Source organism: Saccoglossus kowalevskii, chromosome 14 (genome assembly GCF_978046115.1).
Source record: "Saccoglossus kowalevskii chromosome 14, keSacKowa6.1, whole genome shotgun sequence".
NCBI classification, from domain to species: Eukaryota; Metazoa; Hemichordata; class Enteropneusta; family Harrimaniidae; genus Saccoglossus; species Saccoglossus kowalevskii.
Genome location: NC_140654.1, coordinates 9,808,006 through 9,833,994, shown reverse-complemented (window position 1 = coordinate 9,833,994; position 25,989 = coordinate 9,808,006). Strand labels below are relative to the sequence as shown.

The window sequence follows — 25,989 nt, the reverse complement described above, 5'->3', positions numbered from 1 at the left end:
AACATATGGTCACTTTCCTGTTAGCGATTCGCAAGTAGCTATTGTCTTTTTGCCGAGACTGTCTGATGGAAATGTTGGTGGTCGTTATACAAAGGTTAAAGTGTGAATAGGTCTACAATAGGGTGGTCGCTGGTCGCGTTGGACAGGTGGTCGCTATATCCAGTGTCTTTAACGTGTAAATTGCGAAGGGACTGTACTAAGGTGGTCGCTATGAGCAGGTGGCCGCTCTGCACAGGTGGTCGTTAACACAGGTTTGACTGTAGTAATAATTTAAGGTAGAGATGCAGTTTATTTGGGAATTTCAATCAAAAATAGTTTTTTTCGTTTTTTATATAGATTTTTATCTAAAGAACATTCTGTGAAAATTTGACCAATGCATTCTTATTGGAACACCGTTAAAATTGCTGTTTATTTTCTGGTTAAAAATAAAAAACACTCACACGTGGCAATGTTTATGTCCAATTGCCTAATTTGCATGAGTAACCAAATAACCGGACCTTTGATTGACAATATGCAAATCGAGATTGTACGGGTCATAGTTCATTCAATTCACGCGCATGTGCAATTATTCTCAAATCAGTTCTCGCTCGCTAGCAAAACAAACATTATATTTTCTCAGCGTTTTTTCCTAATTTTTATCATTACATTATGCGTGGTGTGAAAAGAAAGAGAGGTAGAAAGAAGATTCAGATGATTTCTATGTCGGAAGAGGCAAAAGCTACACTGAAGGCATCAGCCCACCGAACGAAAAACAAAATCGATGTGAGCGTCCAAAAATGACTTTCCCTGAAGGCATGAATCCGAGTTTCTGATTGACTGAGAGATTTTATTTTTAAATAATTGTTCTCAAAAAATAAGCTGAGCATGTGAAGAATAATTTAACATTGTTTACAGTGATAACAGCTCATTGTCGAAACGAAACTTACCCATTCACGCTAGTCACAATAAACATCATACTCTTGAATAGGCGTCAATGACTACGGTAAAACTTAGACTCTATTTTAGGCATCAGGAATGATTGAAATGTCCGAAAATGACGCCAAAATACACCTTAAAAGTCCCATTTTAAGGCAGAATCTGGTCCCTCAAATAAGGGACACGTGAGCTTTGATTCTAACCGGATATATTGCACTGGGTCGGGGAGATACAAACTTTTGTGTATCTTTTGTCCAATGGGTACCTGTACTTCGATCATTTCAAGTTTTGCTAGGTGGTGCGAGACAGCTTTGTTTGCAACCGGACGAACTCCGTTTAATTCAATGAAGCAAACAACTGACAATGCTAAAATAAATTGCAAAGGTACGCTAAAATTAATTGAAAACAACCAAATTATTTCAATGAAAAATAAATCACAGAGAGAGGTAACTTGATACATTACGGTAACAACTCTTTTGACGCGCTGACCGCTTCTCCGCGTCTGATGTTTTGTTTTCCTTGTCATAATACTTACTGATTGATGATTTTGTTATGATTTTTGAGTTTTTTAGCCTGCAACTCGGCTACGACCTTTGCTTTTTCCGTGAAAAATGGGGAAGTTTACGTCAATTTGACGGACATTCCATTTTTTTTAAACTAACGAAGCACACTGTTTAGCACTCCTATTTTTTTTCATTTGCCGATTTCTATTCAGAAAAATTCGACCGCTCGAAAATGTACCTTAATTTTGCACTCTTAAAGCATGTCAGATTTCCAACACTAATTATTTAAAACCGGTTAAAACTTTTACGTTAGGAGCTGCAACTCTCTTCTTGCAGGCGACCGTCGCCGGTAGTACAACAGCATGTTTTGTACGTACAGCCGTGCGCTGATTGTCTGCGACTATCTTAGAAAATCCCTGAATAAGGCGTTGCCAAAATCGGAAAAAATAAAAAAAATGCCTCCTTAAAAAACGAACAGAATTCAAATATTTCTTTTAACAAATATGTTGCAGTGGGAAAAATAGGATTGGAAACGATGAACAAAACTTCTGTGCCTCGCGTTTTGATTTTAGGATTACGCGATTATTCATTATTGTGCGTTCGCTTCCTGGAGTTGGTTCTCAATACTACATAAAAATCATCAAGGATAAATAATTTAATATCCCACTTTGTACTCTTCACGGTAAACCATAGGCTCTGAAATACTCGTAAATTTGTTATTGAAAATACACCGAAGAGAAGCCATGATGTTTTGATCGTGTTAAAAGGTCACCTTCATAGGACCGCCCCCTGTTTAATAATTCATGAGATGACGTCATATTTACTGGGCATTGCCACGTGTTTTTACCGACCCCATCAAAACACTGGTATGAATGACGTGTTTCTGATTTATATATTCAAGAGCAGTTGTTCTGGTCCAACGATTTTACATAAAATGTCTATGTCTATACGTTAACTTTCAATTTCAATAGTCTAGAAAGTATGACAAAGTATGACAAAGCAGTAATTCCCGGTTTAACGCGCAAATATGCAAATTAGCCTTTTTCTCGTCTTCTATTTTTGGTGAATTCTTGGGTTTTAAATTAAAATAGCTGATAGACGCTTTGACCATTTGCCTCGAAATTTTCACACATTATTGACAAGGTGTTCCCCCTTCAAAATGCGTCCGGACAGTTTATTACGGCGAGTGGAACAAAAATCACAAGTCCGCAATTAACATGGATATATAAATTATGCAAAAATAGAAAAGAGTGAACTTTGAGGTCATGCTGTGCGACTTTGAAAGCCGTTAGAGAGATGAGTAGACGCATTTGAATTAGTAGTATACCAAGGTATCCAGTGATGTAATTTTACCCACAAACGGACTTGAAGTTTTTAAGCTAATTTTTTTTAAACCACTTTTGTCCAAAAAAGCATATTTTTGACCCAAAATCAAAAACGCATTCTGGATATTTAAAATAAAGACAAGTTTTACAAAGTTTGTATAATAAGCTTTCAGAAAATATATAACATGTTGGATATATAATACCATCTTCATCGTCTAATTACTCAATTAAAAAGCAAGCCAAATAAACTGCATCTCTACCTTAAATATTGCAGCCCAAAATGGCAGCAAAAACAGGTTCAACAGATTTGTGCTTGAAATTCAAGGATTTGCCTGGCTACACATTAGTTGAGTTACAGTAGTTCAGATCAAAGGAGAGTCAATTCAAAAGAGTCAGCACATAAAATTTGAATTCAGATCAGAGGAGAGTCAATTCAAAAGAGCCAGCACATGAAATTTGAATTCAGATCAGAGGAGAGTCAATTAAAAAGAGTTAGCACATGGAATTTGAATTCAAATCAGAGGAGAGTCAATTCAAGAGTTAGGACATAAATTTGAATTCAGATCAGAGGGGAGTCAATTCAAAAGAGTCAGCACATAAAATTTGAATTCAGATCAGATCAGAGGAGAGTCAATTCAAAAGAGTCAGCACATGAAATTTGAATTCAAATCAGAGGAAAGTCAATTCAAGAGTCAGGACATAAAATTTGAATTCAGATCAGAGGAGAGTCAATTCAAAAGAGTCAGCACATGAAATTTGAATTCAGATCAGAGAGTCAACTCAAAAGAGTCAGCACATGAAATTTGAATTCAGATCAGATCAGAGGGGAGTCAATTCAAAAGAGTCAGCACATAAAATTTGAACAATTAAAAGTGAAACCCAAACGATCATCACCTTTTAATCATTTCGAAAATCATTGAAATATGAGCATTTATTCTATATTTTATGCAATGCGTGCAAATTAACCATAACATATCTCACACAATAGTCTCAAGATCCCAATAAATGATCTCAGATTGCAACGTCAAAAAGTAGGAATATTACAGATACCTGTGACTATTCTATCCCAAAAGTTAGTCCTCATCTTTTCAACCAGAGTCTCTTTCAATCTTTTCAAAAACCTATTAAATATCTCGGGTTCATCAAGCTACAAGAAAAAATAAAGGCAGTGCAAAATAAGAACACCACCATCACCACTGACCTAACTTTAATATTTGTAAATTATGGATTCCAAAGTTATTTTTTACATGTGATGCAGCATGACCTGTAGCTGTATTTTATTGAGCAAAGCAAGTATATAACTAGTGTGCACAGCAACAAAACATTGATATTAGAAACTAAGGATAGTATGCTTTTCAGGTAATAACTTCTACATACCTTAGCTGATTCTTTCCTCAATGTCTTTAAGCAATCCATTGCCTTGTCGTAAAACTGTGTACCAAATGAATCCATCACCAGCTGAGTCACGCGTTGCTGCATTTGTTTTGCAGCTGAAATCAATTAACACAAATATTATGTCATTATATACACACAATGGCTAGTTAATAATTTATGAATTTAATAAATATGAATTTTAGACCATTGAATCATGCAAAGCAAACTTACATACTTCGCTAATAGCATCATAGAATTTCATGGATGCTCGTAGGAAACTACATGTATAAAAAATGAAGAATACATGGCAGCCATTTTGAATCGGCAAATGAAGAATACATGGCAGCCACTTTGAATCGGCAAATGAAGAGTACATGGCAGCCATTTTGAATCAGAAAATGAAGAATACATGGCAGTCACTTTGAATCAGAAAATGAGGAATGAGTTGAGTAAAAGAGGCAACAGCTGTCTTAAAATTGTGTTGAATAGTGAATGAAACCTGTTAAATATAATCGGAAATATATTTTTATAAAGCATTGCATACCAAAATGTAATCCCAAAACAGAGTAATAGCCAAAAAAATCTGCTGTCAAAGACCATTATCGCTCTGCGCCATTTTAATTTAAAAAAATATGGTAATCACATGACCTGGATTAAAAAAACATGGTTGTCACTGAACTTCTGTAATGTGTCTGTCAACAAAGATGACTTTAGACATGGTGTATGACATAAGTATGAATTATTTATGAGCCAATTGAAAACAAATACACATGTTGGCTAAGCAAATACTAATCAATACTGAATTGAATTGATATGTTATATTTAAGGTTCAATACTGTTTTTGTGCTGAGTATGTCAACCCAGTTCTACCAGGCTTCCATATTGATTTGTGCACACACAGAAAAGCAATGATGTGTTAGAAACTGCAAAGAACTACTGTAAAATGACTAATGTTCACTGGGTTCAAATTTCGCTGATTTACAATTTCAGGCATATTCAGTGGGTATTAAATTCACGGTTTTATCATTTAGATAATGTGTTCTATGCTCAATTTTACATATTTACTGGGTTTTAAGCGCATTTTCCATTCAGCGAAATAAGCAAAATTAAAAGCGAATAATTAATCCTTTTACAGTAAGCGAATTTACGGTCGGCCCTAAAATATATTTTTATCCCTGTTTACACAGTGCTTCACAATGGATATTCAGCAAGGTACACAAAGACAAAGACAAAGAAAAAAATATGAATCACGAATTGTATAATCAACCAAAAATACAGCTATTGTCTCTTTAATGGCCATGTAACATGAAAACATGACTACATAATATAATATGATTGATTAATGAGCCTCTGCTCCACAAAGGATTGCACAGAATAAATCAATCTACCTTCTGCAAATCTATCTTCATCTTTTTGTCTGATTATTGTCAGGAAATCTTTGACAGGATCCACAGTACCAACCTAGTAAAAATAAAAACAATGCATGGGGTTGCCCATGACAACCATGAATTCTTGTGAATATGGATCAAGAGCAATATGCATTGATAAATTCAGCTATGTGAAGTGAACAAATTGTTGTCACTGACTGATGTGGATGTTTATTGCGTTGAGATACCCCTACTTCATCAAAATTGACCAGCATCAAATGTGTACGGCTGATTAATAAGCGTGGAAATACAAAAAAAAATACTTTTGGACATTTAGACCCCATGTGACCACTGGACCTTTGTTTGTCTTGTTTTACGTTTGATTTCACGCATAATGCAGAGTCTCATAGTAATCGAAATTGGTCCATTGGTGGTATATCAGTCGTTAGTCTTACCGTAAAAACCCGCAAATAAGCGCCATCCCTCAATTAAGAGCCACTCAGTGAAAATTTGTTACATTTGACCCTCCATTAAGAGCCACCAAGAGTTGAGTGGTTTTGTCAATAAGAAACCAGAAATAAGCGCCAGCCGCCCGGTTGTTTACAATCAGGCAGACACCGAGCTTGTCGTGCCTCACTTCCACCTGCATTGTTTATTGCCCCACAGAAGGTGTGAGACAAATAAAGATTATCCCCATAACTTGCCTGATGTCCTGTGTAATTGAGAACGGAAGAATGATAGACGAAAGAAATGCAGAGAGCGTGAATGTGACTGTCAACTTGTTCATTTTATATTTCTGACACACAATCGACCAATTCACAAACTGTTCAGTAGTAACTACTAGTATGTTTTTTGCCGAAACACCGAAGGACACGTTGAGATATTCATTGTCAATGTTGTCTTTATAACCAAGTAAAGAACGTCACAATTTTAGAACGCCTTTATCGGAAAATCGGAGGTATCGAAAATACATTCTCACAGACGGACCGGAACAGGAAGTCAACAGAAAACAAAAGATTTTTTCCTTAGCGTGGGGGAAATTTGGTTAGCGTGGGGAAAAACAGAGGTGTTAATCCGGTCCTGGCAACGTTTGAGGGATCGTGACATAGCTCCGACTGTGAGAATGTAATGATTACGCAGCCCACTCTCGCTGATCGTGATTTTGGGTTATTTTTTACATTTCATTTGAGACGTTCGTTTTGGAGTGATTCGAGACAATGTTCAGGGAAGTAACAAAATAACTGGCATTAGTTTGGAGAGGACTCTCTTGCCGAAAATCTGCGCGATCAACTTGTCTTACAGCAAAGTGAAGTCTACGTGACCCGCCTGACCCAAATATTTAAATTAGCTATTTGTGAGAATTGAAAATAATCTGAACTTGTACCAATCAGAAAATGCCTTGTAACAGACCTGGGATTTTGTGAATGATTTCGTCTCTCCGATTGGTCACTGGAAATTATTTTTAATACATGTATTTGTTACTTTCTCGGTATCGTTTCGTATTTGGTTATATAGGGGTGGGGGCTATAGTTTGACCCTGTTTGCGTGGCTGTGAAGTACGTGAATATCATTAACATATCATTATAAGCTGGCTTGATTATGAAACAGGAAATATTAACCAAAGCTGTACTGTCAGACGTCTAGCGCAATTAAAACAATGCCCAAGTACCCAAGCTGTAAAAATCTATAGAAAAACGTGTTTTTATTTATTGTTTTTGCCATAAATACAAGTGATTGGGCATCATTTTTTTCATTCGTTCCATGCTTGCTTCGCAAGTATGTCTTCTCCTGTCGCTGCTGGTCAGATCAATTCTATCCGAAACTATTTTATATCGTCACCAAATAAACCACCACGCCAGCCACAGCCACGCAAGTTATTCCCAGTTTTCAAGAAAAAAGTTTGCGTTACCAAACTTGGTAAACAATTGTACAACGGAAGTACAAGTGATTCGAGTATTGGGTCAGACACTGAGAGTGCTACCAAATCCGACTTCAGGCATCGCTACGCATTGTCAGTGAAACGCGACTTCAGGCATCGCTACACATTGTTGATGAAACGTCGAATCGTCGTATTTATTTGACATTTGCTATTCCCATAACAGTATTTTTACAGAATAAATTAATTGCAATGATACATCATTAATAATTACTTGTCTGTTTTGGTTGTGTGTGTGTTTGCCTATTCCCTTCCCTATTTCACAAAGAAAAAGTTTGATGACCCTGGTTTAAGAGCCACTGGCTACAAAGTTGTCAACATGTTACCTCAAATAAGCACCACCCAGAAATGAAAGTGTTACAAAATGGCTCTTATTTGAGGGTTTTTACGGGTATATCAGTTTGTTATTTACCTAAAATTCATAGTACGCTATCTAATTTATGCAAGGTGATGAACCTACTTGCAACAAAAGCAACAACATACCTCTGTAATTTTGCCCTTTGCCATTCCCTCCATAGTAAAATCACCATCTTCATCAATCTTGGGTTTCTTTGCAGCTGGACCAGATTCATTGACGTCACTGCAAATAACAAATATACGACCGTCTATAAGTCCGGACTTCAGCCAATCAGAGAACCACACAAACAATTACATTGTATTGTGAGAATAAAGACAGACATACGACTTCACTTCAGACTTCAGCCGATCAGAGAACCACACAAACAATTACATTGTATTGTGAGGATAAAGACAGACATAGGACTCCACTTCAGACTTCAGCCCATCAGAGAACCATACAAAAAAATACATTATACAGTGAGAATAATAACACAGTAAAACCAGGCACAATATATTCACCTCTGCTTCCAAAGGTTCTCACCAGTGGCATCTACTTTCTTCTTTGTAATTCGATCTAACTTGAAAACCTTTGTCATTTTGTCCAAATTGGGTTTACATTTTGTCAGGACCTCTTGACATGGCTGTAGATATTGACCTATAACAGGGTCAATGTCAGGCACTGGGTCATTTGGGTTCAGCACTCGATGCTGTAAACACTAAAATGAAACAAATATGTTGATGGAGGCATGTTGCATTAATGTCATCACATTGAAGTCATATGTCAGGTCAATTTATTAATGTGATCACAATGAGGTCATATGTCAGATCAATTCATTAATGTCATCACAATGAGGTCATATGTCAGGTCAATGCATTAATGTCATCACAATGAAGTCATATGTCAGGTCAATGCATTAATGTCATCACAATGAGGTCATATGTCAGGTCAATTCATTAATGTCATCACATTTAGGTCATATGTCAGATCAATTTATTAATGTCATCACAATGAGGTCATATGTCAGGCTAATGCATTAATGTCATCACAATGAGGTCATATGTCAGGTCAACTCATTACTGTCATCACAATGAGGTCATATGTCAGGTCAATGCATTAATGTCATCACAATGAGGTCATATGTCAGTCAATTCATTAATACCATCACATTGAGGTCATATGTCAGGTCAATGCATTAATGTCATCACAATGAGGTCATATGTCAGGTCAATGCTTTTATGTCATCAAATTGAGATCATATGTCAGGTCAATGGATGACTGCATGTATGCCAAGTGCCTGAGATCATAATCTAATTATGATTATTGTATTACATATGTCTAAAATAGAATTTAAAAACAAGCAGCCTGTCGGCTGAGATAGCTCCGATGTTAGCAATGCACATTTCAATTAAAGAACAGAAGATATCATTAGAAAATGAACAATATGTTGACTTGCTGTTTTCAACAAGAATTTAAAAATATCACTTTTTCACTAAAAATGACAAAAATAATCATCAAAATTAGATAATTGAAGATATCACCACGAAATTAACAAATCTGAAAGAGGTCCACATGTAGTACCTATATATGTAATATCAAAGCAATTGGACTTGTGGTTTTAACAAGAAGTCGAAAATATCACTTTTTACCAAAAATGACAAAAATATACACCAAAATTAGAGAATTGAAGATATTACAAAATGAACAAATCTGAGAGACGTCTACCCAAGGTACATATACACCAAGTATCAAAGCATTCAGGCTTGTAGTTTTCAAGAAGAAGTCGAAAAAGTAAAACATTGACACGGACGACGACGAACGATCACTCATATGATAAGCTCCGCTCGACAAAGTCGACAGCGGAGCTAAAAATGGTTGACCTCTTTTATTATCGACCTATATATCACACAAATGATCATGACTGGAGATCCTCTAAACAATAGTGCTATATCACAGCGGTGGCGCCATACTTATTCATGTCGCAATCAAATGGAATTAATATCACACGAGTTACAACGTTCATTTTAAGTATGTCTGAGAGACTGGTATAAATAGACTGTCATGTGCAGGTACTACTACCGCTCTATACTTACCTGATATACCCTCTGTAGGTATGGGTTAAAGGTCAACTTGGGTTTCAAAACTTCAGTCTTTTCATCTTCATCTCTGTGTGAAAAAGATACAAAATTATTTTCATGCTTTTTCCATCCATCCATCCATCCATCCATCCATCCATCCATCCATCCATCCATCCATCCATCCATCCATCCATCCATCCATCCATCCATCCATCGATTGATTGATTGATTGATTGATTGATTGAAGAATAATTTTTTTTTCATACATTTGTTGTTTTGTTTTGTTTTGTTTCGATTCGATTCGACCATATTGGATGAGGAGTTGATTTCATGCAAGTGTTAGATAATGATATAGGAAATGCATTATACCATCAGCATGTGTTGTGTGTTTAAATCCATGATTACACCTATTTTGTTTTATGCCCAAAACTCGACTGGTGTGCCAGCCAATGAGGAGCATAGAAAGCTGTCACAGTGGTTCTTGAACACGAATATGCAAATCATTCCACAATGACGAACATGATGACAACACACAGAGTCGATCATAAATGAATGTTTAAAGTTGATTCATGCTTTATAGGAGTTGCTTCGTTTAGGTTTGCTTTAATTAATGTTTTTAATTTTACGACACAAACACCACAACACTGAAAATTTTAATGTCAAAATGTTTGCAGATCAACACAATGAACAGCAATGATGTAATTAAATGTCCAAATATGGGCAATGATATGTTATAATAGTATATAATTAAGTGTCACACGCAGCGTAATATTACCGTAATTGGTATAGTACAGGTGTGATGGTTCAAATACCAAAATGGCAACAGTAACAGAAAGACTTCCCTGGCGGCGATGATAAAATATGAACACTGAGCCAACAGATGAGGTTTCAACTGGTACTGATATTATTATACTCTGCAAACATCAAGTACAATAACGCGGTAAAACTCCAAACCTCCAATAACTAGATACTTAAACTCCAATACAATTCAACGAGATCTCCGATCTGAACTCAGTGCTGAACAACTCCCCTATATATACCCACACTGTCTATAAATAGACCATTACATCAGCATACATAATGAGTCTGGAATTTACTATAAATTTCTAGAATGTTCCATTACCTTCTATTGCTTTCTACAGTGTCCTATTACCTATTCAACCAACTTCTAAAAATTCTACCCAGACACAGTACGGTTCTAGAACATTCTCAGTCACACGGAAGTGGTAAACAAGTCGTATGCGACATTAAGCAATAAGGCTTATAGCGCAGTTGTGATTAAAATATTCACCTAAAAATTGACAATCAGTAACGCCATATGTTACAGCGTGCCGTAATTTTGCGGTATTTTATGGGGTATTTTCATCCTACCATGTAAAGAAATGTGAATTCCAAATATGGAATGATTACGCACGTAAGCGTTCTGCAATAATAAAAACAAACATGGCTGCCACAGAGGTTTGACCGAACTCCACACAAAGAAGTTCGCTGATTCTGTACCATCGGAAGGAAAAGATGTATAATAATAAGGTTATTACGAGAATACGTCAAAGTATGCACTCAGACTGTACGCCGTCGCATCGAAACTTTGGCTGTACTTTTTTCATGCATACTTTGAGGTATCTTCGTAATAACCTCATATTATCACATGCGCAAGCCAAGTTATTGCCTGTTCAACAGACAATGTGACTTTTATACTATGGTCATTCTAGATCATTGAATCCTGTGTCTATGTCTTTAGTTCTGTGAAGACATAACTACTTTCATTGAGTTTTAGTCCAATGAACACACCACAAGCCGTGAGCAATCTCTCAATTTTTATGCCATCATGGAAAAATAACCAAGGTGAGTGAGTTTGTTTTCTGAATAAACCGTACCCATGGTTATGTTCATGATATAAATATTCCTTGTCACTCGACTATAAAATTAAATTTTTTCAAGAGTGTGGAATACATGTATTCTCTTCAAAACAAAGTCCCGAAGAAAATTAAAATACAAAATTTGCAATTCATTGAAAAAAATTAACAACTTGGCTTATGCATGTGATAATAATATAATTATTCTCTAATACTTTTCTTCGTTCAGCTGGGAAATACACATGGCAAACAAGCCGAATCAATCGCATTTTCCCCAGCTGAAAAAAGAAAAATAAAGGAAATATATAATTTGTCTACTTTTAAATTATATATGGTAAAAAAACATTAGACTTTACTTACTCAACTTGGGTTAAATCCATCGATGTAATAAGATTGTCAACAGCCTGTAATTGTTCCTCTGAAAAGAGAAAAATTGTTATCACCAAATTTAAATAGTTGATCTCATTAGTCAATAAGGAGTTGTAGTAATCAGTGGCCATTGTGATGACATTAATGAATTGACCTGAAATATGACTTCAATGTGATGACATTAATGCAACATGCCTCCATCAACATATTTGTTTCATTTTAGTGTTTACAGCATCGAGTGCTGAACCCAAATGACCCAGTGCCTGACATTGACCCAGTTATAGGTCAATATCTACAGCCATGTCAACAGGTCCTGACAAAATGTAAACCCAATTTGGACAAAGTATTTTATTGCTCCTGGTACTTACCACTGGGTTGATTTCTTTTACTTGCTGTCAGTGATGAGAAAGTATACTGTCTGACATCCTCATTATATGGTAGTTCATTATAAAATAAACACTGTAATAAGAACAAATATTATTATGCACCAATGATGTAATCCAATGTCCAAATATGGGCAATGATATGTTATAATAGTAAATAATTAAGCAATAAGGCTGTTGTGATTAAAATATTCACTGAAAATTTACAGACATATCATGTATTATTATACATCTGTCACTGTAACGCCATAAGTTACAATATGCCATAATTTTGAGGTATTTTACGGGGTATTTTCATCCTATCATATTAGGAAATGAAAATTCTAAATATGGAATGATTACGCGCATTGACCGGATTCCACACAAAGAAGTTCACTGATTCTGTTCTAAACATTTTGGAATTCAGCATTCTCATGATGTATGGATAGAAAAGATGTATAATAATAAGGTCATTACGAGGATACCTCAAAGTATGCACTCAGAGAGTACACAGTCGCTTCGAACTCCGGTCGATATTCCTGCTGTACTGTCTTCGTGCATACTTTATGGTATCCTAGTAATAACCTTAAATTATGCAAATTACCTATAAACACTATCAAAATAAATTTGGAAAATTTTGACTAGAGTATCCATTTATTTTGCATTGGTATATGAAAGCACAGTGTATTGGAATGCAATGCAATCATAATGCCTAGGCGTAGAAGATCTTAGAGAGTGCTAGGCTATATATGAACAAATCTTGATCATCATCAGCAGCATCACAATATTTCTCAGTTCAGACCATTCCTCAAATACAGGCAGGCGTAAAGAAATAGACAATTCTTGACAATAGGATAGACTTAACAGTTGTAAAAACAAGCGACCTGACAGTCGAAATAGCTCCGCTGTCTTCATTATCATGGAACAAGAATCAGTAAAGTGGCATTGTGGTTGTAATATTCATAGTCAGTCATTTAGAAAACATTGCACTTGAGTTCAGTTGTCAAAAATTTACCAAAAATGACAAAAATGTTCACTAAAATTCCAAATAGTCACATTTTGACACCAATTTAACAAATCTGACAGAGGACCACCCCACGTATTATTGCTGGAAATATGAAAGCATTTGGACTTACGGTTTTGGACCAGTTGTCGAAAATAAAATTATTTTACCAAAAATGACAAAAATATTCACTAAAAATCCAAATTTGCATATTTTGACACGAATTTAACAAATCTGACAGAGGACCACCCTAAGTACCTTTGGTACAAATGTGAATGTAATTGGTCAAGTACTTTTGAAGAAGAAGTCGTTTAAAGGAAAACTTCACACGGGACGCCGGAAAGACCCCTATACCAACAGCTCTGCTGGGTCATCTGCAGACTATAAAATAATATTATAATCTTACCTCATACTTTGCTTTGATATGTGGAGTTAAAAGACCAATCCTTGGAACACCACGTGCAGAGTTAAGTTTCTTGACAATTGCTACCATGTTAGTTTCATAAAGTGCTTGTATAATTGCAGACATGGCTACACCTGCAGCTGGGTCACCAGGCTCTCCTACGAATGCCATCACACCATCACCAAGGTAATTTTGACGTTTGATCTAAAAAAATATATTATCCAATATAAAGCAGCCCCTCGGATAAGATACCCAGTAGCTCCGCTGTTAGCAAAGAATATTTCAATTACCGGTAAAGAACTGAAGATAACATTAGAAAATGAAAAAATCTGACATGTATAGTATCAAAGCAATAAGACTTGCGGTTTTTACAATCGTTTTCACTAAACATTGGACGATCAGATTGTGGTAAATGTTAATACATCAGAGCACAGTCCCTCAACACCCGGTTAGGAAACGCTATTGTTCTATACGCGTGAATCGACGGTTGCGTCTGGGGGATGCGTGTTTCGCTCTTCCTGCGAGACAATGACGTCATAGTACTGTTGCGTTCTTACGTAAACGTCAGACCGTACTCTCAGTATCTCTCGATTTTTTCATATCTTACGTATAATATACCAGGAGAAGATCATCGAATTTTATTTACAAGATTGTTTTAGTCTTTCTAAATTTAGGTAAGTATTTTCGATTATGTATACTTGTCTCATACCCAAAAAATCAACGTTCATTTTGAGCTTGTGTTTTACTTGATCGTCACCTTTCGACACAATGTTAATGACGGTGGGCATCGTAACTTTTGGAATCTTTTATATCGTCCTTTTAGCCACTCTTTGCTTATTCATTCTAAAATAATCAAAGTACAATGGTCAACGACTAGGGCAATTCTGCTTATATGGGTGTAAAATTGTCAGTTAAAGATAAATCCATCAATGTTTCAACTGTATTGTTTTAACCAAAAGAAACAAAATGGCGTCCTATTTATTTACAATGCGTTTCCTAGACTACGTTTGTTTTCAACACTACTGTCAGAAATTTTAGTTTAAACTTATAAATGTAATCGTAGATGGAGGTTTTTATGTTTTTATTGCTATGTTTGTGGTTTTGCGACCATTTAACATAATTTTAAAACCATATAAAATTATTTTAATCTGACATTTTAGTGGATAAAATGGCGTCGTCCCATGGATACATACTGCTGTCTCGGAACTAGCCAGTTCACTTTGGAACCTTTTTATTCATATCATCTGATGTTGTATTGAGTTTTTCTTTGCTTATATGCGCTATCGAAAGTGTCATCGCCATGGTGATTATTTAATCTATAATAGTTTTATGTTTTTTGTGCTCAATTTTGCCGGTGAAACCTCTGAACCCAAACTCGTCCATGATTGTGAACTGTTACTAATGTAACCCCATATCTGCTGTAGGCAATAGGTGGTGTATGAATAAAATGCCGTTTCGTAAAAATAAATGGGACCGTCCAAAGCGGTATTACAGAGATTTGATAGAAAAAAAGAAATTAAAACAACAACAGTCTTCTGGTATTCCTACTGTCACAAAATATAAGATCCAGGTATGTTAAGTTATAATTTTTTGAAATGTTTTGGGTGAGATTGTCTGCCTCATTACAAGTTGCTATAACATTCCACTAGGTTTATTTTATTATTTCCAAACAGAGGCTACTGTATAAACATATCATTGAAAACCAAATTATTTTTTTGAAAAATTTTTTTTTTCATTCAAGTCTTATTAATATTTTACATTTCAGGAGAGTGATGACAACAGAGAACCAGTTCTGCTTAGCTTCAGCTATTTGCAGCAGCATGTCAATAACATCACGTTACCATCTGGTTGGTCACTTCTGAGTTCCGCAACAGAATTTCGATTCAGTCAAGTGGAATTTATTGGCGATGTGTCAAAAATAGTGAGGTGTGTTATGGTAGGAGAAGACTTGAACTGGCGTGTAAAAGTTCATGGAAGAGATCTATTGAACAGTCACTACATTTTTAATAACATTCCACCAACAGTTACTGACTTTGAAGTATTGAACAAACTTATCACAGTTATAAGTCAGTGTAATATATGCATGGGTAATACAGACCCATCATTTATAGAGTTGCTGCTGAGTCGAGGTGGGGAGATTGTGAAGGCTTTTTCATTTTCTTGTGAAAAAGATGTGTCTGCATATATTGAAGAGGATTTGCATGCCAAAGCAAAAGATGGGAAAGTCTACCACTCAACTATACGGACAACTGATTGTCTACTCATTGCCGATAAAATAAGATGTACTAAGTGTTCCTCATATCGCAACAACCTCAGATCTTTGTTGTCAAGAAGAAAGAGCCAAGACCAAGTATGTAAAATTCAAACAGACAGTAGAGTTAACCTTCGATATCTTGACAAAGTACAGTTAAAATAAAGGGCTGTAAATTTACAGAAAGAAAAGATTGCACTGAAAAGGACATTGGATAGAACTGTAAAGCGATTGATAAGTGATGATGGTGTTTTTGTTGAAAAATCATTGCAGAGTGATTTCAAATCAATAATGGAAGACAACTGTGGTGAAGTGATTAAATGCTTTCCAGAGGACAGTTTCCAACGCTTATTCTGGGAAGAGCAGTTAAAACATGCAAGATGTGCTGACAGTCGTCAGATGCGTTGGCATCCAACTATTATTCGTTGGTGTTTATTTCTGAGGTTTAAGTCATCAACAGCATATGAAGCACTGAAGAACTCTGGATTTGTAAAGTTGCCAAGTCAGAGAACATTAAGAGATTATTCCAACTACATAAAGCCTGAACCAGGTATCAATCATCATGTACTAAAAGAACTAGTATCTGAAGTGAATGGCAAAACTAATGCTGTTAAGTATGTAGCACTTCTTCACGATGAACTGAAAATAAAACAAGATCTTGTGTATGATAAATATACTGGAGAGTTAGTTGGTTTTATCAATCTTGGTCATATCAATAATGAGTTGGCAAAACTAGAGAAATATGGCAATTGTAAAAATACTAAAGGGCCCGAACTTGCTAGTCATATTCTGGTACTTATGGTTCGTGATTTGGCATCAAATTTCCAGATGAGTGTGTCTTATCATCCAACAGATAGTTGTAGAGCTGATCATCTATTCCCTATTATCTGGAATACTATAAGTTATCTTGAAGTATCTTGTGGTTTGCATGTTCTCGTGTCCACCAGTGATGGTGCATCCTGGAATAGGAAATTTTATAGGATGCACAGAGTCTTAGGTGCACCAAGAGATAGTTTAGTATTCAAGTGCAAAAACCCCTTTGCTTTTGATGGAAGATATATATATTTTGTATCTGATGTACCACATTTAATCAAGACCACTAGGAATTGTTGGGCTAATTCAGAGTCACACAGAAAGTCTAGAAGTTTATGGGTATGTATTAACATTTTTAAACCATCGCTTAACTAATCTACATGTTTTGATGTGCTATTTCAAACATTGTGTCATACATGTATTTTATAAAAAAAATTGTGAACTAGCCAAATATAAATTTTCCTGTCAGTTATTCATGTTAATGGAATATTCATGAGTGTTACATTTTTAACAGAATGGAAATCCTATATTATGGCGTCATCTGTCGAAATTAGTGATTGATGACCAGACCAGAGACATCCATCTACTCCATAAAATTGGATATGATCATATCAACATTACATCATTCTCAATTATGAGAGTTAATCTTGCTGCTCAGGTATGTATGTTATTCAAATATTTGCCAGTGTTTGTATGATAGAGTATCATTTGCAAAATTTGATAAAAATTCTTCATCAATGACAGAACACCAGCTTGTTGTGAGACCAGGACCCCTGTTACATATGTGAAAGCTAGGTGAATGAAAAAAATGTACCTGTATGTTCAAGTACATTTGCATTTTCCTTGCACAAAATACAAACCACCATCTCAGATTCTGTGCAGACTAATTTAATATTTATGCAAGCAGGTGCCCTTCTGATAAAAAAATAATAAAGTCATAAATTTAACTACCGGTAACAGCATTTACTATTAGAACTTTCTACTCTTCACAGGTGCTGAGTGAAACTGTGGCCAATGCTATAGAGACATATGGACCACCTGATGCTAGAGAGACTGCCAAATTTGTGCGATATATGGACAAATTTTTTGATTGTTTGAACGTTAGATGCAAAGAAGAATATCTAAGAAAGAAAAAACCTAATCTTGCACCCTATAGAAATGTAAATGACCCACGACTTAAGGTGAGATTTAAATTTCATTACGATTTAACGAACTCAACGTTATACCGTCATTATTTATGAAAAAAATTAAAAAAAAAATTTAAAAAAAATCACACCTCACAACATTTTGTCTGTTGCAGTTACGTTATCCAGTAGTTGATGAAAAACCAAAAAAAATGTTGCTGACATTTACCTGCTTGTTTTTCTTAACAAAGAGTAAATATAACCTTATAAATATAATTTGTTCATGCTTTTTTACAGTGGCTTGAGCAGGATTTTTTAAATTATTTTACTAGTTGGGAGGAGAAGATTTCCCAGCGGCCTGGAAATTTTACCAAACCTCAGAGAAGTGCCATGTTTATAAGCAGACAAACAATGGAGGGTTTAAAGATGACAGGTAAGCCTACAGTAACATTATACATGTAATTAACATTATGTATCTGCTTTTGTGTGTTAGGTTTCTAATATTGTAACAGCTGCAATAAGAAAAGGTCCATGGTGACCAATTTCATCATAAATTTTCAATTTCTTCTACACATTCTTTGTTAAAATACTAAAAAATATAATTTCAAATTGCCTTAACTAACAGGCTACAAACAATCAAAGGGCTCTGTTGCCAGGTTTTGTCTGCTCACGGTCCTGTATTTGCCATTTCCACAATTGAATCTGATACTAACCTGATGCCTCAGAAATCAATATCCACAATGTTTTGTTTCATATTTTTCAGTTAAATCATTTGTGGAAACAACAAAGTATCTTTTAAATCATGGAGTGCAATATTTTTTGAGTGAGAAACTTTGTCAAGACCCATTGGAGGCACATTTTAGTAATCACAGACATCGTGGTGGTGCTAATAATGATCCAAATGTACAAGCATTTGGGTACCAAGAGAACGCAATCAGACTACAGAAATCGCATCACCTTCAGTGCGTTACAGGAAACACTGGTCGACATAAAAGAGTTCTTGAAGAAATTATTGACAACACCCCTCTTCGAAAAAGATCTAGGACAGGAAATGAGAACTCTGTATTGTGATTGGGTTTGTTTTGGGACAGGTACAATATTGACAAAACAACTCTTGAAAAAAGAACCAGGGCAGGAAATGTTTTTATGTAAATAAATATTTCAGCATTGTAAATATATTTATCAACAGCAAGAAAAAAAAAATGTCACAATTTCACACATAAAATGAGTGTAAAAAATCTATGGGTTACCTACCCTTTGCAAAAGATTGATTTTTAAAAAATCTACCAAATTTCTCCCACGTAAACTAGCTTACTGTTTTAGTCCTAAATAGATTTTTGAAAAAAAAAATACAGTGAAAGGGTCAAATCCAAAACTTGTTAGAAATACTAGTGAAAATGACATTTTCTTTATTTTGATGTATAAATAAATGAATAACCACTTAATCATTATAAGTATTTTAGTTTTATTAATGAATTAAAGTGGAATAAATAACTCACAACAAGCAACAAAATGCACACAGAAAATGAATTTTAAAGAAAAATCTGAGTTTGTCCCTATTACTGCCACCTATCTCTATTTTGGTCAGGAATAAAATTGGGAAAAAAATGTTGGCATGAAAATGGTAGCACCGAAAGGGTTGAATACAAAACTAGTGTGTATCACATTTTTTTTTATTTTAATGTAATTAAATATTTTTACAATGTCAATGGAATTGGTTAAGTTTTATTAATGACATCAGTGGAATTAATAACTTGCATATAATACAAAAATGATAGCAAATTTATTGTAAAAACACATCTACTGTAAAAAAAATTACAATGTAAATTGTTAAGTTTTCTTAATGGTATGTGTGGAATAAATAACTTGCATTATATTACAAAAATGATGTCAAAATTATTGTGAAAAAATCTACTGTAAAGTACTTTATTTTCGCTGGAGTTAATTTTTACTAAAAACACTTTTCAGGTGTTTTGTATGGAATTTATTTTCATGATTTTTTGACAAGTTGAATGTAAAATTACAGGGACTGGTAAAAAGGTATCAGTATATTCACTGGTTTTTATTTTCACTGAATAATTCCCCCACCAAAAATAAAGTATTTTACAGTATTTTTCTTTTTTTGGCTGTTCAGTCACTGTCCCTTAGTTTCAGTACATCTCAGTGTTTTTCTGAGCCCTTTTGAACCTTTCACATGTTTGTTTCTTGAAGTTTTGAAAAGTTCAACAATACTCTTGCAAAATGAAAAACACCTAACTTGAACATACAGCTTCACAATCATAGTTGCTAGTGAAGATGACATCTCGTCATTGTCAGCACTTCTTGTAATGCATGACCATAAAGACTGAATTTTTCTATTAGACTGAATGTCTTTGAAAATCAGTTCATGTATATTTTTGCCATCATTAATCTCTGCAATTCTGAGATGCTTTTTGCACACAATTTCTACCTCCTGGAAGAATAGGAATGTGGAGTCGTTTACATGAAACAGACCACCCCGGTCCTGCTGGTGAAGCCATTGCTTTGTGTTGGCCATACTACCACCATTTCGCTGTTGCTCATCTTCTTTCATTTTATTTAGTAAATTTATGAGTCCACTTTGATCTGATTTTTTCTGCTGCAGTTTCTTCAACAACTTATATGGTACATACCCAGCAAAATAGCGCAATGCTTCCCTTTCTTCTGCCAACATTTCAGTTGTTGATTTGGGTGTTGCAGCATTATGTTCTGCATTGCACGTCAGTCTCACCTCTGCCATAAGTTTAAACAGTACCATCCTTGTCAGCAGGAAAATACTTTCTTGTTCTGCACTATCATTACAAATAATTTTGAAATTGTCAGACAATCTTTTGGTTGTAGTTTCATTAATCCACAAATTAAACAAGCAGCCTGTCGGCTGAGATAGCTCCGCTGTTAGCAATGCACATGGCAATTAAAGAACAGAAGATATCATTAGAAAATGAACAAATCTGAGAGAGGTCCACATGTAGTACCTATATGTATAATATATCAAAGCAATTGGACTTGCGGTTTTCAACAAGAAGTCGAAAATATCACTTTTTACCAAAAATTACAAAAATATTCATCAAAATTAGAGAATTAAAGATATCATCATGAAATGAACAAATCTGAGAAAGGTCCACATGTAGTACCTATATATGTAATATCAAAGCAATTGGACTTGCGGTTTTCAACAAGAAGTCGAAAATATCACTTTTTACCAAAAATTACAAAAATATTCACCGAAATTAGAGAATTAAAGATATCATTACAAAATGAACAAATCTGAGAGAGGTCCACATGTAGTACCTATATATGTAATATCAAAGCAATTGGACTTGCGGTTTTCAACAAGAAGTCGAAAATATCACTTTTTACCAAAAATTACAAAAATATTCACCAAAATTAGAGAATTAAAGATATCATTACAAAATGAACAAATCTGAGAGAGGTCCACATGTAGTACCTATATATGTAATATCAAAGCAATTGGACTTGCGGTTTTCAACAAGAGGTCGAAAATATCACTTTTTACCAAAAATTACAAAAATATTCACCAAAATTAGAGAATTGAAGATATCATTACAAAATGAACAAATCTGAGAGAGGTCGACATGTAGTACCTATATATGTAAATATCAAAGCAATTGGACTTGCGGTTTTCAACAAGAAGTCGAAAATATCACTTTTTACCAAAAATGACAAAAATATTCACCAAAATTAGAGAATTAAAGATATCATTACAAAATGAACAAATCTGAGAGAGGTCCACATGTAGTACCTATATATGTAATATCAAAGCAATTGCACTTGCGGTTTTCAACAAGAAGTCGAAAATATCACTTTTTACTAAAAATGACAAAAATATTCACCAAAATTAGAGAATTGAAGATATCATCATGAAATGAACAAATCTGAGAGAGGTCTACCCAAGGTACATATACACCAAGTATCAAAGCATTCAGGCTTGTAGTTTTCAAAAAGAAGTCGAAAAAGTAAAACATTGACACGGACGACGACGACGGACGACGACGACGGACAATCACTCATATGATAAGCTCCGCTCGACAAAGTCGACAGCGGAGCTAAAAAGGTGTGCCAAACCTCTTCATTGTGGGAAGAATAGACTTTCATAACATCACCTGAGGTTATCGCCTTCCAAATTTGATGAGCCAGCTCAAGCAAAATGTTGCCATCCAAACTACCATTTTTTTGTAACGCTTCAGCAATAATGCCTGCCAACGTTGATACTTTTTGGCCATGAATACTGCCATCAAAATTTAAATTTTTATCACTGGCAACATGCTCTAATACATTCAAAATGTACATTTGCATGTTGTCTTCGAGATGAGTGATGGTTATTTTCCTATTGGGTTGGTAAAAACCTAAAAAAAAAAATGTCCATGTATTAATAATAATAAAACAAAATTATTATAAATTATTACTGATTTTAGTTAAATAAAAGTGTTTATTCTGCACTTGTCACACATACAAGTTGCCAAAATTTTAGATAATTGTTTTCTGGCTAAACAATCAAATTGGTTAAAGGAAACAAAAGGCATTTAAAAATTCATTGTATTCCCCACCATATTAAGTAACTCTGTCAGTAGAAATTTCTATCTTAATATTAAATTATCGTAAGGTTTATATTGTCCAACAATTTTGACACTGACATTGTTCATACAATTCATAGTTGTAAATGTGTATTATTTAACTACAGCCATTGAATACTGATTGACGGAAATAATTAGTTCTCACCTTTTTGGGGGGATAGCAGTGCTGTTGCAGGTTCTGAACCACCAGACGTGTTTGTTGGTTGCTGCTTGCCAGTATCTGCAGATAAAAAATATAGCTGATATTAATATAATTTTATAAACAGCCTACACATCTTAAAAACTTTAATTTCACAGTATAGTTTTTCTTCTTTACTTTGGGAGGGGGGGTATTGCGCATTATAATCTTTTTAGAGTTAACAGATTTGTGGGTGGGGGCTAGTAGTACCCTAGAAAAAAAACAAGACTGGAGGTAACCCTGGCAGAAGACTTGTAAGTTTTGATAAATAAACAACTCACCATAATTATGTTTTGTAGCCTCTTGTCTGATTGGGCTGACCTCCTCCGTTTCTCCAACTTTACATTTGTAGGGAGATGCTGTCAAAAGTATATAAAAATATGTTCATATTTAAATTGTGTAATTATCACATAAGAAATTAGGCATTGCAGGATTGATAAAAAACAGCCGTTTAGTGATAGAAATAACAAAAACTATCAGTATGCTAAGAACTGACTTATCTATGGGTATATATAAAATTTGGTGAATTCACTGAATAGTTTTTCAAAAAATTTGCCATAAGTGGCAAAACTTGTTTCACGATTTAAAAAAAAAACGTGTTCATGTTGTTCAGGGATGCCCAGACAGTACAAGCGCGAATACAATGAAAGTGCGATTTTATCTATGTACTAGTAAAAACAAATTCGCACCATCAACCATGTTGGAAACAAATGGATACGATGTCAATACCTGTTTAGTGATGTATCGACAGTACATTTTCTGTTCAGAAACAAATTCACACCATCTACAATTTTTGAAACAGATTTTTTGTTTTATATTTGGCGTTCGTAAAAAATATGGGTTTAGTTTAGGTACTTTCGAACATTCAATATAAATGACAACAGACCGAGAGATCATCATTAATTTTCCACATACAACGTTGAACGAACTGGATGACACACACGCTAAAATTACGAACAACTTGAGGGAATTGTTGTGATGAGAATTAATAAAACATACCTTTTATATCCTGGTTGTGGACACTCTTCACATGCCCACGAAATCCACTTGCACTCTTGTACTTTTTTTCGCAAAAAGGGCATACATAAACAAAGTTGAGCTTTTTTGACCTGCGGGTTGAACTTGAAGTCGACCCCGTAGCCATCGGTGTTAACAGCGATTCAACAGCCTGAGACTTCTCGTCAGCTCCCGCAGAACCATGGTCTCCTGGTTCTTCTAAAATATCGCACCAATCGATGTTACTGTCATCAAAATCGACGAAATCGTCGTGTTTTTGCCACATTGCGTTGTAATTATAAAAATTATTCTAATCAGGAAGTGAATTTGCCAGACGATAAAGTGAATCAAAACAAAACATATACGCATGCGCTGAAATTCAAATGATGTCATATCTTATGCTAATTTTATGCTAATGCAAAAAGTAACAGGCTGAGGGCATCCGAACTGTACGAACGCGAAACACGCATTGTGCCGTTCGAATCCGTAGCGTTTCCTAACCGGGTGTTGAGGGACTGTGATCAGAGCAAGTACCTAATGAAATTGCCACTGATTTTATCCCTACTAATCAAAACATTATAACTGTAGCCTAAACATGTTTGATACAATGTATAACTGTCTGTACTCAACTCATTTACATAAAATGTTACGTTTGTGTGTGTCCAGACACCCAGAGCATATAACGCGGGAAAGTCGGGAGTACATGTAATTTGGTGACAAAATGCAGTCTCATAATTCGACACACAATTTAGTGTACGACAGAAAATTGTTGAACTTTATTTAAATTGGCTGTCGTGTAGTCAATTTGCACAACAAACTAGGGTGTCAAAAAGTACTGCGAATAATATATGCACTAAACTTATTACTAGCGGTGATGTTTCAGCTGGGAAGCACGGACGAAAACATGTAACATAACATGCTTGACTGGCATTTACAGCATAATGAATTTTATAAACGGCGACAACCTAGTATTTATCGGCGTGAAATTCAGTCAAAGTTACGCCAAGATAATGTGTGCCACGATGACTCCAGTTCATCCATGGTTTACCGGGGACTTATTCACCACCTAAACATGACGAGGAAAAAGTTAAAACCTATAATTCAAGGCCGTAGGAACCGCAATGGCGATACCGACTATGGCCAAACCACTTCTGCACGCCCCCTAGCAGACGTGGTCCTTAGGCCCACGTCAACATACGCCTCGGACCTCGATGGATGGCCGGACCAAATACTAGTATTTTTTGCTTCCTACGATCTTGTAATTGCAACATTTCTGATTTTAGACCAGAACAGCTGCACTGGTTTGACGAGGCGTCTGTCATTCGTACTACTGGAAACCGGCGTTACGGGCATGCAGAAATTGGTACACCGGCGACAGAAATACAGCGGTTTGCGTCTAATATTAATTACACAATAAACCTGCTTACAAGTATATTTGGTGTCGAACAATCTGATATCATTGTTGGACCTTCCAATGCTATAGAAATGATGAACTTTTTCTTTGAAGCAGTCAATGTAGAAGACCACGTTGGAAATCGTTGTTTGGCACCGGGATATTGTGCAATCAAGGATAATTGTGGTTTTCATCACGCCAGGATTGTCGAACCTAATTTGGAACATTTATTACAACAGCAAGGAGTGCACCTAATTTTTCAACCACCATACGATCCCCAGTATAATATCTGTGAACAATGTTTTCGGTCTATAAAATCGTATTTGGGGGGAAATCAGGAATTTTCCTATAGATTTACTGAGTTTGCTATAGCAGACGCCATTGGTCACATCACGCCCTGGCATGTCAAATTTTTGATAGAGAAAGTGTGATTTGCTTTCCGCCAAAAACTGGTCAATACGAACTGAAATGGAAGTCAACTTGTACCAGTATTAAGACAATATATACTCACTTGTATTTCATTTTATATGATTTGCAGACGAATAGCCTGCATTCGCCTTAACAAAGCAATCTGTTCGCATAGATAGTCAACAAAATTTTGATATGACATGCACATAAACTCGTCTTCTTTAACATAGATGGGAACAATTCTCTCCTCAGTGTAATTAGTAAAATGTAGCTTGAAAAGATATTCAGTCATTGTCCAATTGTAAATCAGCAATGCTGGTCAGAATTCACACTGTTCACGCTAAAAAACCCAAATGTCTTGCGCAAACAATAAAAGAGAGAATGG

At 35.2% G+C, this 25,989-nt stretch overlaps 3 protein-coding genes across 3 annotated transcripts in view; 1 reads left to right on the top strand and 2 right to left on the bottom strand.

Moving 5' to 3' along the window:
* Positions 1–25,989, bottom strand: part of LOC102807918 (DNA repair protein Ku80-like) — a 40,234-nt gene that overhangs the window by 4,338 nt on the left and 9,907 nt on the right. Inside the window, exons 9-17 of the mRNA XM_085507637.1 lie at positions 13,832–14,032; positions 12,429–12,519; positions 12,052–12,109; positions 9,851–9,923; positions 8,279–8,475; positions 7,904–8,000; positions 5,506–5,578; positions 4,121–4,233; positions 3,794–3,890 (exon numbers count right to left, since the gene is read on the bottom strand). Coding sequence (XP_085363763.1) covers positions 3,794–3,890; positions 4,121–4,233; positions 5,506–5,578; positions 7,904–8,000; positions 8,279–8,475; positions 9,851–9,923; positions 12,052–12,109; positions 12,429–12,519; positions 13,832–14,032 — 1,000 coding nt within the window. The remainder of the gene's footprint in view (positions 1–3,793; positions 3,891–4,120; positions 4,234–5,505; positions 5,579–7,903; positions 8,001–8,278; positions 8,476–9,850; positions 9,924–12,051; positions 12,110–12,428; positions 12,520–13,831; positions 14,033–25,989) is intronic.
* LOC146734446 (uncharacterized) lies at positions 18,320–19,235 on the top strand. The gene is made up of 2 exons (XM_085507887.1): positions 18,320–18,449; positions 18,780–19,235. The coding sequence occupies exons 1-2, from the start codon at positions 18,407–18,409 to the stop codon at positions 19,085–19,087; spliced, it is 351 nt and encodes a 116-aa protein (XP_085364013.1). The 5' UTR covers positions 18,320–18,406; the 3' UTR covers positions 19,088–19,235.
* On the bottom strand, positions 19,462–24,181 carry LOC146734445 (uncharacterized). Its single transcript, XM_085508197.1, has 5 exons — positions 23,807–24,181; positions 23,089–23,166; positions 22,775–22,849; positions 22,121–22,401; positions 19,462–20,912 (listed from the first exon to the last, which is right to left on the bottom strand). The coding sequence occupies exons 1-5, from the start codon at positions 24,087–24,089 to the stop codon at positions 20,151–20,153; spliced, it is 1,479 nt and encodes a 492-aa protein (XP_085364323.1). The 5' UTR covers positions 24,090–24,181; the 3' UTR covers positions 19,462–20,150.

Bases quoted from the DNA above. Each gene is read 5' to 3' on its own strand.
- LOC146734446 (XM_085507887.1), top strand. From the start codon at position 18,407: ATGTTTATAAGCAGACAAACAATGGAGGGTTTAAAGATGACAG. The intron at 18,450-18,779 runs GTAAGCCTACAG...CATATTTTTCAG, and splicing joins GGAGGGTTTAAAGATGACAG to TTAAATCATTTGTGGAAACA.
- LOC146734445 (XM_085508197.1), bottom strand. From the start codon at position 24,089: ATGTGGCAAAAACACGACGATTTCGTCGATTTTGATGACAGTAACATC. The intron at 22,402-22,774 runs GTGAGAACTAAT...TTTTTTTTTTAG, and splicing joins ACTGCTATCCCCCCAAAAAG to GTTTTTACCAACCCAATAGG. The intron at 20,913-22,120 runs GTTTGGCACACC...GAGCTATCTCAG, and splicing joins ATTCTTCCCACAATGAAGAG to CCGACAGGCTGCTTGTTTAA.